The 12260-nt window shown below is 43.7% G+C and overlaps 1 protein-coding gene across 2 annotated transcripts; it reads right to left on the reverse strand.

Moving 5' to 3' along the window:
* Positions 1 to 2876: 2876 nt before the first annotated feature.
* CDCA7 (cell division cycle associated 7) lies at positions 2877 to 12084 on the reverse strand. Of its 2 annotated transcripts, none has more exons than XM_069021517.1 (10): positions 12003 to 12084; positions 10375 to 10500; positions 9860 to 9970; positions 8175 to 8426; positions 7718 to 7795; positions 6855 to 7043; positions 6284 to 6424; positions 5708 to 5857; positions 4993 to 5129; positions 2877 to 4684 (listed from the first exon to the last, which is right to left on the reverse strand). In XM_069021517.1, exons 1-10 carry the CDS (start codon positions 12021 to 12023, stop codon positions 4654 to 4656), a joined length of 1236 nt encoding a protein of 411 aa, XP_068877618.1. In that variant the 5' UTR covers positions 12024 to 12084; the 3' UTR covers positions 2877 to 4653. The 2 variants fall into 2 exon arrangements, with proteins under 2 accessions (XP_068877618.1, XP_068877617.1); XM_069021516.1 differs by having other exon boundaries at positions 6855 to 7046.
* Positions 12085 to 12260: the final 176 nt, after the last annotated feature.

Genomic DNA, 12260 nt, shown 5'->3' on the forward strand with positions numbered 1-12260 from the left:
AGCTATAAAGAGGTAAGGGAAGGCCAAAAGGAGCGCTGGTAGGGTTGCTTTGTTATTGTGTATGTGATTAAAAGAAATGAGGGTGGTTGCCATAGGCTTCTGTTACTTACACCTCTTGACACAACCTAGCACATAATTTCATTCTCTGTGCCTGCAGTTATATTAAGACAGGAAAGGATATAAAGCTAGCTTGAGCCCAAACACAAATCTGTAATTTCAGTAACATTTTATGTCTGCCTTCAGGAGTAGACATAAGTTTTACCTGTAGACATATTCCAAGGGAAAGACTTTATCAGTAGGCTTCAACACAGCTGGAGCTACACTTCAACTGATTTTTTTTTTCTAGTCCAAGTGATCAGTACAAAAACTACTACCAGACAGATGCATACCTTCTTACACCCCATCCTGACCAAACTATGACTTCTGGTTTATTTTTTTCACATAACAGAATTGCCTGCCATCCTTTGAACAAGAGATTGATCAATTCTAGCTGGAAGAAAGCCTGTACCAAACAGCAACAAGATCTAGTTTAACATGACTGTGTATCTATGCTCTAGACATATTTTCATACAGACTCAATACCCATAACTTCTTGTAAGTATCAGTCTCAACAGGATTCCTAGTTCCCCTCTCAACTTCCATTTTCAGGACTCCTACCTGTAGCACTGATCATTTTGTTTTTGAGTTCAAACATACAATTCCCCTACTGTTTCCCAGATCCAAAGGGTTTGTGGGGTTCTTGACACCCTTTCAGGAGACCCAGGCTTATTACTTGGAAGGAGACCCAGTCATATCAGTGTGGTGCTGCCCTCTCTCCTTGGCATTTGGAGCCCATGCACTTGTGTATCTACAACAAAGCCCAGGTTATCTTGGTGCTGGTGTTTACGACCCCATAGACTGACCAGCCTCTATTTGACAGTTTTATCTTTTTACTCACTGTTGCTTTAGAGGCCAAGAACATGAAAGAACAGTAGGCAGTGTTTCCAAAACCTCCCCACTAGCTCACGCCATTAGCCATGCAAGAGCTGCACTCACAAACAGGCGTAAGCGAATAAACTGGATTATGCCAGCAGAGGTCAGTGGGTGACTCTTGCCAAAAGTTTCAGATGCACAGTGTATTACAGATGGTTTCAAAGTCAGCTGTGTTCCCTCACCCTGAAACATTTCAAGCCATTCTTTAACTAGATGCCACCATTTTGCCCTGTTTCATTTCATTTCCCTACCTAAGCAAATGATGATGATGCTTTGGTATATTGCCATCTCTATGCTTTTCTCTTCAAAATACATTTTTAGGTTGCTGGCAGACAAAAGGAAGGTCTATCAGGACAAGAGGCTAGGAAGGAAGAGGGGTAGTTTCCAAAGTTAAAATTCCATTGCAGTTCCCTACGCTACTATAACTGGTTAAGCAGCCAAGTGTGCTGCTCTGCAATGTTTACTGTATGCTGCTTCAGCCTGTGAAGTAACACTGCCAGGCTGGTTTTTTAGCTTACATATAATGAAAAAAAGTTTGTTTAATTGTTAAGGAGGACAAAATTTTTTTTCTCAAGATCTGAAGAGAGCTTATGCTTCAATGTTTGGCTTAACTAAAAAGCAAGTGGAATGGGGAAGAAGCAAATGACATACATTAATATATATCAGTCTAAAAAAATCTCCTGATAATAAGGAAGTTATGGCCAATTTAATCAGTATATACTATATATTCATTACAAATTATTATACCAGGTTAAAAAAAGTTTTATCAGACCTATGCACAAGATCACCTGGCTCTACATCTGAGTAGTGAGGGAATGTCAACTCATGCAGCCTAATAAATCAGTAGTCATTCTACCTCACATGAGCTTCATTCCTTTGTTCTTCCTTACACAGTGATACTCTATTTCCATGTATCTTTGGTTTTTAAAGCTGACAGGACCTTTTCCTCTCAAGTTTCTTAAACTGCTGCTCTTCCACTGCACTTACAAACCATGAGCTCATTAACTATTTTTCAAGTCCACATCAACAGCACTTAAGTAGCTGTGGTAGAGGGGCTTGGGGAAAGTGATGTATTGAGACACCTCAAAATCATCACGTAAAACACAAACTAACATCCTACACAATTTTTAAATATGAATTTATTCTCACATCAGCAGCAGTGCAATGAAAGGCACATCCAAACACAGCTTTTAGGTGAGAGTAACGAGGTGAGGATTTCACCAGTGAACAGTATCTGGGACAGCTCAGTCACTCTGCTGGATCATTTCTTTCCCATTTCCTCTCACTCGGGCCAGCCTTGTATAACCCTTCTGCCACAGCCTCATACAACTCCTGTCTCTAGACCCAGAACAAAAAAGCAGCACAAGTGTCAAAACCAGTCTTCACCATCAGCCTGCAATCAAGGCCCCTCAGGTAATTCTCTCCTCCAGGAAAGAGCTCCTGAGAGGCTACTTAAGAGCTTGTTTGTAAAAGAATAAATAAAAAAATAAATTTAAATGGCAGCCACATTACTCCAACTTGTGTCCAAAATTTTATCCTCATCCTTGTCAGCTCAGGATGTAGGCATCTGGTTTAAAAAAAAGTAGAGAAAAAGCAGAAGGGTAAGCACAAAGCACACATGCCTAGAGCCTGTATCGAGCCTGAACTAAGCACTCTGTATTTTGACCATCACAAGTTAGTCACCAGGTACCAAACAATTCAATCCAAGCAGCATGAATATCAGAGCAAGCCTGGTTCAGAAACACAGGGCCAGAGACAATAAGATGTCCAAGTCCCACTGCTCCCCCCCCAGGTATGATGGGAACAACCAAGTCCTTTATGTCACAGCATAAGTTCACCTGAAAGTGGTAAAATAGAAGTACAGCTCTAACAGGCTTTTTAAAAACAGTTCAGAGATGAAAATATTCTAAATCTGAAAATCTTTATTTTCAAAATGAAAAATTTTGTACAGAACAGTACGGATCTGAGTAAATCTAAATACAGCAGTCTCTGAATATAACACAAGGGTCTGCTTTTAGCACAGTACTTTCACACTCTAGCAATCAGAAGGCAAGCCAAGCAATTAGGAGGAAAAAAAACCCAACCACTTTTATCTGTCAGAACATGTATTTCTAAAATGAGTTCCTTCTTCACAAAATGTACCTAGAGGGAAGAGCACTCTCCACACCTCAGATTGCACAGCTATTCACACTATAAAAACAGATGAAGAAAGGACAGGAGATTTTCTATAGGAGAGATGATTTATGAAACAGAACTGCAAGTCTGAGACATAAATATCTGTTGTTTCTAAATTCCTCTCTCCTCCCCTCCCACACACACTGATGCAATTCCCAGAAAGGTATGAACTGTGGATCATTTTGTGTACACACAGTGCAAATACTGCGCAAGCAGAGAAGTGTAAACCCATGTTGATTTTTCTACTATTAAACTGTACATTATTTATAACATTACCTTCTAAACCTTATACAAAGCTTACACAGTAGTTTCCATAACCAAACTAAGCACATTTACACACTTTGTAGTTCTCTGGATGCAATTTTCATGGCACCTTCTTTTCTACAACACTGAGTACAGGAGACCCCATGCACTCAGCATATCAGAATTCTTCAGCTCTATTTCTGCTGTACTTACATTTCACAAATGTCATGTGAAAGAACCTTCAACAATCACACAGAGCCAGATACAGAAACATGCACTGCCCCTTTTCCTGATAACCAAATTAAACAAGTTACCACCTTTCATCCACTTGAAGCTGACCAACAGCCACATGAACTGCCACCCCTCTGCTTCACCAAGCCCTGGTCTGGAGGTATCCCTCTTCCCCAGGACCACTGCTGACTCTGCAAAGCAGTTCTGCAGCTGCAGCAAGAACAGGGAGAAGAGAGTCCACGAACACAGTCATTTAACACACGAAGCATTCTGTTTCAGACAGTGGTCACTACACAACGTATACCAGTACGTTCACATCACTTCACCAGTAGGCAATGCTAGTGCTGTGGAAGCTTTCAGCAGTGGCCTTATCTCAGCAAAAACACAAAGTGCCATGTCAAATGGCTTCTGCTGCATTTTTTAATTCAGGAAATCTCCCTTCAAATGGCCAGGATGAACTTTTAGTACTCTATAAAACCAAGTATTAGTGCTTGAAGTCTGCTCAGCTGCAACTTACAGGGCTTCCTTTTTCAACTTAAGAACATGCTGTTGTTTCAGAGAATTCTACAATTCCATTTGATCATTAAGTGTCTGTATTGCAGAACTTGGCTGCTTGGTTTTGTGGAGAAAACCACCCCAAGTTTTCAGACTATCTCTATCTTTTTGTAACCAATTTTGGAGCATAAGTAAACCTGCAGCAGAGATCGCTGCATAAGTGAAACGAATGGCTTAAAGCCCCATCTCCCTTCAGGAAGAAAAAAACAAGTTACTATCATGAAAACAAGGACCGATGCTATCTGATTTGCAAAGCTGTTTAAAGAGAAAACAATGGCCTCTGGGCAAAGACCTTCATTGAACAGCTTTCCCAACTATGGTTTATACTGAAAAAAATGAAAGTTTTTTTTCCTTTTTTACCCAAAAGGAGAGGGAAGCAGGGAAGGCGCTTTGTAATCTCATTTGATTAAACAATTCACTGCAGGCAATAATATGACGTTGGTGAAAAGAATATGTAATTTAAAGGCAGCCACAGCTTCAGTCTTCCATTCCAAGTTCTTGTTTCAGACTGAAAGACAAGTAAAAACACGAATCAGTTTGTAGCAAAACACTGAAAACTCTTTAGATCAATTAGTGGAAGCCCTGACAATACTCACTGAAGTTAAGAGCTAAAAGGCATAGTGGATGTATCACTTGTTTCAGGTGAGAACCAGTGTATCAGAATAATCATAGGGCAAAATCTCGGATTCTGGAGGCAACACAGACTAATCTTGAGATTTACCTGACAAACTAGGATATGGACATCTTTGCCCTCCCACTTTTGAGATGTTTATCCCACTGAATGTAACCACGTCACTGACACAACGACACACTCACCTTTTTAAGTAGGCATGGACATTGTCAAAGCCGTGGTACTTGGCCAGGTAGACCAGGACACCTGTGGCACATCGGCCATCTCGCTGTCTGCAGAAACTACAGTTGCAGATCCCACGACATGGTGGACACCTCCATGTCTACACAAAGAGAGACAACAACAAGTCCTTTCAGCTGAGATGCTATGCCAGATGCAACTCACACCCACAACTTGGAGGAGTGCCCTGCTCCACAGTGAGTTCTGCAGTGAACATCAGCACTGCATAAAGTTGTCTAAACCAGTGCAAGACTACAAACTGCTCAGTCTGTAGGGGATTAAACTCTCTGTTGCCTGCCTTGCACATAACCACAGGAAGCATTCCACTCTGTTTAACTCCTACATCACAGCCCACAACAGCAGCACTTTGTCCAAAATACAGTTTCTTTCCATAGGGCATTAAGCACTAATGCAAGGCAAAAGAGAACACTGTTCTGATACTCAAACACAAGAGTATTTCAGCTGCTACTCTGTTCTCATACTTTACTCCTGCAAATAACACTACAGAAGTAGTAAATATAACAAGTTCTACACAACACAGTTCTGTGATTCAGGGTGAATCACGCCAGGACTGCACGATGTACTACAGCACTGTAAACAGCTCTGTTAAAACTGCTGTCAGTGACCAACACCTCTGGCTGTGCAAGTCAAGCACAATAAACACCCCTGAGCATGTCTTACTGGGTCCAGCAGTGCTGCTCTGACATCCTCCCCGTATCTGTTGCGGAGGCACGGCCCACAGAACTGGCCCCGCACTCCTACGCAATCAGGGTTACGACAATTTGTCTTGGTGTCTATGGTTTTTTGGCGACACTGATGGCAGGTGGATCCCTAGAACACAGGAAAAAGAAACAAGACATTTAAGATGGCATTTTAGTTAGGGGAATAAGGCATTGAACAAAATCTCTTTGGGAGCTAGCAGTGCTTATCCTGAAACAGAAAGCCACCTTGCAAAGTTTGAACCAAGACTGTTTTAACACTGCATCTTCAGTGTCTGGTAATCACTCTCCCTGGCTGGTATCACTTAGGTATAAGTTGTTCCAGAGTGACAGCAAGCTAATTGGCTTGGTAAAGGCCATTCTACAAATTCAGGCAAAAATAAGAAGGGACATTTCAAGACCTCACACCTATTTCTCCCAAAAATCACATCCTTTCTCTCAGTGAGAAGGAGTGTGCTCTATTTGATGCAAACAAACACAGTATAACAAAAGAATGACTTCATAAAGTACACATTTCACAAAGTTGGAATATACTTACCATGGCCCTGTTATATACTTTTTCTCTTGCAGATCCACAAATATTATCCAGCTCTTCCGCCGTTATGTCCTCAACTGGGCGCACAACGTGTGGAAAAGCCACGGCACCACGGTGACCCCTCCTGGGAGTACGGGCTTCATGCTGAATAGCAAAGACACAATACTTTTAGTATTGGTTTCAGCAAAAACTATACAAAGGCAAGGACCTTCACAGCAATGCTGAAGTCTCAAACACCCATCATATATTTAAGCAAGATATAACAGAACTTTGTACAGACATAAGATATGGATGCAGCTTTAGCACCCTCACTTGATTTGTCACCTTCAGGGTGCAGCGATGCTACTGATCTTGCTTCACTCCTTCTGGAGTTAAAGAGGAAATGGTTTTCTAAGGACAAGGAAGGGGAAATGCAGAACACATACAAAATGCCCCCCCCCTTTTTTTTTTTTCCACTTCTTCCAAGGCCATGGCATACTGATAAACCTCATCAACTCTATGAATTGCTGTTCTCTTGAAAGGATACAAAACCACCCTCAAAACCCACAACAGGAGAACTAGACCTTCATCATACCTCCAGGTATTCGTCAGACATCTTTCTTCTTCTCACTAAGATGTACCGGTCATCTTCTTCCTCTTCTGGTACAAGAGTAGGAGGACCTTCAATCAAGGACCTGGACCTCGTGTGAGGCCGAGAACTTCGGTCTGGGTTCCTCCTCAAGGCACATTTGGGTGAGGAACGCCTTGGAAGTCGCTTTGGTCCCTGCTAAAGTTTAAAAGCCCCTAATGAAACAGGTGAAAACACAGAGAGCTCCTGTCCCTACTGAATTTCTCCTCTAAAGATGCCTTCCTCCCATCTTTTCCAAAGACGTATCTATCCCTGTCCCAATCAGAAAACACAAAGTAAGAAGATCCTAAGCAAGTTCATCTTAAACATTCTGCTAGTCACAGAGGAATAGTCAAAAGCAGCAGAACCTGTGTCTATGAGGAGTTGCAATTTTTAGTGTTGTTCTCATCTTCACCCAGCTTACAAATACATCAGCAGTGAAATTCATTACACTGCTGATTCACAACCTTCTTTAGTTAGGCTAAATGCCAGGTGTTTTTCAAGGCTCCAAGTTCACAGAACATTCAGGTCTGAGCTTCAAAGTCTGAGCTGCCTCCCCTTATCTCCAGCCTTTGTATAACCGCATATTTACACAGCACCTTGTTTAGTTTTATTGGCCTGTGGAGACACTTAACCTTTCTAAATTAATCTGTTCTGCTTTATACTGTGACAAATCAAAAGAGAATTACATAATGAGGACACCTGTTTAAGAAAGCAATAAAATTCTAACTGGACTTTGATTTGCATGGTTTATTAAGTTTTTTCATTGAGAATCCTGCAGAATTTGACTCTTAGAAATCTGAAGGCAGATACAGCAAGTTTATACTCACATGACTGACAGCTGGCAACGATTTTCTCCCACCAAAGATACCAGAAACATTTTGCAACTCAGCCATTAGTTTTGCAAGCTAACAAGAGAAAGAAAAATGAAGCAGAGCCTTAAAAGGGTATTTATGTGCTATTACAGACTACTAGGGCAATTGGCTAAAAGTACAATTACTTACAGGAAATGCAGTCACTCTTCAACTCTTTACATTTATGTCTTATTTATGTTTTAGTGACTGCAAGTAATTTGGAAATACTCAAACTTATTATGTTGTTAGGCTTGCAGCCTATGGATTTTCATATGCCAGTAAATGTAAGTATCAGATTTGTATTTTAGGAATGCAAATTCGTCTTAATGCATTCATGCAGTTCCCATTACAGTGAATTTAAACAGAGGTCCCCCAAGAGTTGAAAGGGAGGGGGGAAAAAGGGAGGGTCCCCAGGGAGACATTGAGTACTTGCCATTGCTTTGTTTTCCTTTATGTTTAAAGCTCTTTTTTCTAAAAACATAGCACCATTTTCTTCAGTGTCGGAGTCTGAATCTGGAGCAGGCATCAGTGTTTCAGGAACAGGTTCCATCTCACCCTTCCTCCTCTCCGATCTTCGAGGTGGAAACCTCATGGCTACTTTCAGAGGAACAGGGCATTTCTGCCCTCTCTGATCTATCTCACTTTCAGCACTTGTATCATTCTCCTCTGAATCCGATTCCAATTTCTATTAACGAACCAGAATGGAAGCATGTAAATCCAGGAGAGTTGCTGTGCAGGTAAATACAGTCAACAACATTTTGTCTGGGAGTGGTTTAAGAGGCTACCTGGCTGAAATCCAGACATCCAGTCCTAGTGTTCTAGTGCACTTTGGAGCAGGAGGGAAGGAGAGGGGACACGGGGATAAAAAACCTCTCAGGGAGACCCACATGGTCATGCCAAACACACCAGAAAAGGGAGTGTAGGTCCAGTTGCAGCAGTCTCAGCTGTCACTTGCAGGTCTAATAGCAAAAATAGTTTGTGTGTGTGTGGTGTGGGATAGAGAACTGCCTTTAAAGGGCTCAGTTTTGCTACATATAGCTGTAAAAAAAGCCACTATGTAGTTCTCTGCACAAGGTCAAACCCAATTTTGTAAGCTGCCAAGAACAGCCATCCCATAGTATCAACGATAAAAAATGGAAACTTCCTTCTAGAGCCAGCCAATAAAATAATTATGAATAAAATCCCAGTATTTTCCAATCTTTGAATTCTGATGTCTTGCTTACAGATTCTCCTAGAACCAATGGTTCAGTGAGGACATAAATTATTTAGTTAAAAGCTCATTTTGCAATGGGCTTTGATTTTTCTTTTTAGACACAGTAAGACAGTCTGATTTTGATCAGCAGTAACAGTGGACATCAAATGGCTGTTTTTATTTACACAGGGTTTTTATTAAGCAGGTACGTGATTTTGGTTGCACTTTATGTATAGTTATTGATTCTTTTTTCTACTTATCTATTCCAGCTTTGTCTCCTACTTATTCTCTTTAGTATTGTGTTTTAACTCAGACATGTCTCCTTCCAATTAGACATTTTTCTTTTCTAGTCATTCCTCGGCATGTCCTGAAGTTATGACAAACCTGTTTTTGCCAAACGTGGTACTACTTCAATTTCTCTTCTGAATATCAACCACTGACCTTTTTAAGCAATAAAACTGACCTAGCACTGATGTCAAGGAAAAGCAGGAAGGCAGATTTCAGCACCTATCACTATTTCTCTAATGCTGAAAGACATGCAGCATTCCCTGTTACACCGCCAGAGTGGAGGTCTGACTGTGTGTCAAGACACACAGAAATTTTTCTGAGGTTTGCTGGAGTCCATGGGCTAGCCTAACATTTCGTATTGAGGAAACCAGAAATGTTAGGGTCCAACAGAGTAACATCCAGCAAGGACAATTTTAAGAGATATATTTCAAAATACATGAGGCAGATTTTAAAAGCTCAGAATCTTGAGTGCTTTTCATGGAGACAAAAAGAAAATTAAACTTTGGCTACTCAGACTGTTCACTAAATGAAATGATGCTTCTTTCTGAAACATTGAACTTTCAAGCTGGCATTATTTTCCAATGAAGAATGTGTAAGAATTCAAATATAAAACAGCAAACTAAAATCAACTGTCTTACCAATGCATCTTGAACCTCATTTTCTGAAAAGCCACAGAAAGATTCATCATCAGAGGCTTCATGAAAAATTTTTGCCAGTTCTTCTTTAATATCTGACCTAAATTTGCATTTCTAAAAAAAATAAAATATCCTTTAACTGAAGTTGTACAGAAAATTATTAGCATTTACAAGTACAGTACAAGCAAATAGCTTTTTAATAAAGAAAAAAAAAGACTTAAGGCATTTCACAAGGGGTTTCAGAACTACAGCTGCAAATTACCAGGCACACTAGGTTAGGTGACATTTCAAAGGCTAGAATTGATAGCTAATCTGCTCCCAACAATTACCACCTAGAAGCACAAGAGTGAAATGAAATTGCAGCATATAGCATAGGTTTATAACTACTCTACAAAAACATAAGCAGAGCAAGTAATTTAATTGTGCACAAAACATTTACTAGCTTTATAAAGTTTACATTTTTCTAAGCTTTACTAGTACTGCACATATGGAATTATTTGTTCTTGTACTGTACTTACTGTGCTTGCAAAATTATCAGAACCAAAACTGTCACAACTGTCATCAGAGGATGAGGATGTTTCCATGGGAATCAGTTTTGTATTTCGAAAGGCTGTGAAGTTTCTCCTTCCCGAACAACCTCGGCGCTACAAAAGGACAACAGCAACACCATTAAGAAGAGACCTACAGCAGCACAGTAGCTTTTAAAAATATCTTTTTATTGACACTTAGGACCGATCATTTTAGGATGTTGAGCAATCTTGAATGCAAGTCAGAAAACAAACATCAGCTTTGAAATAAATCTCAGAGTTAGGAATGACAATAGTTTTTACTCTGGTATAATTCTGATCATTGTTACAGATGAGTTTTGTTCGGTATTTAAGAATACTTCTCGTATGCAAATAAGCATATAAATCATGTAATTTCCCAATCACCATAGCCAGTGATGGAAAAAAGTGCAAGTACACGAAAAGCACCTGGAAATCTAATTTGATTCATTTATTACTTTCAGTTTGAGGCAAACACTAAATACTCTGCAGCTCTTAAGGAAAGGCCAAAGAATCCTACCCACAGATTTGAAACAACTGTTCTAGACAAAGCAGCTTGCTGTTTTGTTTATTTCACCACCGATTTGAAAGATTTTTTTTTTTATGGGCTTCAGGTTTTCCTTTCCCCGGAAATGTTTCTACTGGCAGTGACCCACTTTATCCCCCGAGGGTGGCATCGATGCGGAGGGGCAGTACCCACGCTGAGGTGCTGCCACGGTCGTGAGCGCTGGCCCCGGCCGGGCCAAACGCTGGATAGGCAGGGCTTAAACAGCAGCTGCCCGGGCCAACGTGGAGCCCTCCGTCCTCTCCTCAGCACCGCTCTACTTGCGGGTTTCCTCTTCACAGTGTCGCCGAGCACCCAACAGCGGCTCGGCCCGGCCGGCCCCAGACACAAAAGGGGCGGCTTCTGGTGCCGCCCGCCGCGGCTGAGGGTGCGCGCAGCCGGGGGCACGGCCCGCACCGAGGGCCGCGGGCACGGGGCACGGAAGCCCAGCCCAGATGATCCGGGGCGGCCAGGGGCTCGCAGACACGCCCGTCCCCTCAGGCGCGGTCCCGCCAGGGCCTCTCCCCGCCTCCCGCTAAGATGGTGCCGCCCCGCACACACGCGGCCCACCCACCCGCCGGCCGCCGCGCCGACCCCCGCGCCCCTTCCCGCCCGTCCCGTCCCGTCGGGCCGGCCCCCGCCTTCCCCCGCGCCCTCGGCGAGGCGGGGGCGATGGGCGCATGGCTGTGGGCCGCCAGCTCCCCGCCGAGCGCGACTCCCAAGCCGAGACCCCTACCTCAGTTAAGGGCACCGCCATGCGCGGGCCGCCCCCATGCTCCCACCGCACTGCACGCGGCGGGGCAGGAGACCCGAGGCTGCCTGTCCGAGTGGTGCGGCTGCCCCCACATCGCTCTCCCTGGGGTGCCCAAACGAAAGAGCCCCCCCACCCCACCAGACTTCCGCAGCGCGGCTTAACCCAGCTTGCTCTGGTTCGCAAGACCCCGGAGGGCCCCGGGAGCGGCGGCAAGCGCCACAACCTCCCCCCTCCCCACAGCAGCAGCGATCCGCAGCCTTGCGGCGAGCCCGGCGGGCAGCGGCGGCCGCAGGCAGCGCTCACCTGCGGGCGCGGCGGGGCCATGCTGGCGGCGGCGGGCGAGCGCGGGGAACTGAAGGTTCGCGCCAAAGCGGCTGGACCGCGGGGGGCGGGGCCCGGCGGCGCCTTTCCCGCGTTGCCGCCCGCGTCCTGGCAGATGCAGCGCACATCCCCATGGGCTTGGGCACCCGGCGTGCTCGCCCCGCGGCCGCCCGCCCACCTCTGCTGAGGAGCTCATGAGGTCTCCCGTGATGTCCCCGAAGGGGCCAGTGCGGAGCCCCC

Source organism: Aphelocoma coerulescens, chromosome 7 (genome assembly GCF_041296385.1).
Source record: "Aphelocoma coerulescens isolate FSJ_1873_10779 chromosome 7, UR_Acoe_1.0, whole genome shotgun sequence".
In the NCBI taxonomy this organism is placed as follows: Eukaryota; Metazoa; Chordata; class Aves; order Passeriformes; family Corvidae; genus Aphelocoma; species Aphelocoma coerulescens.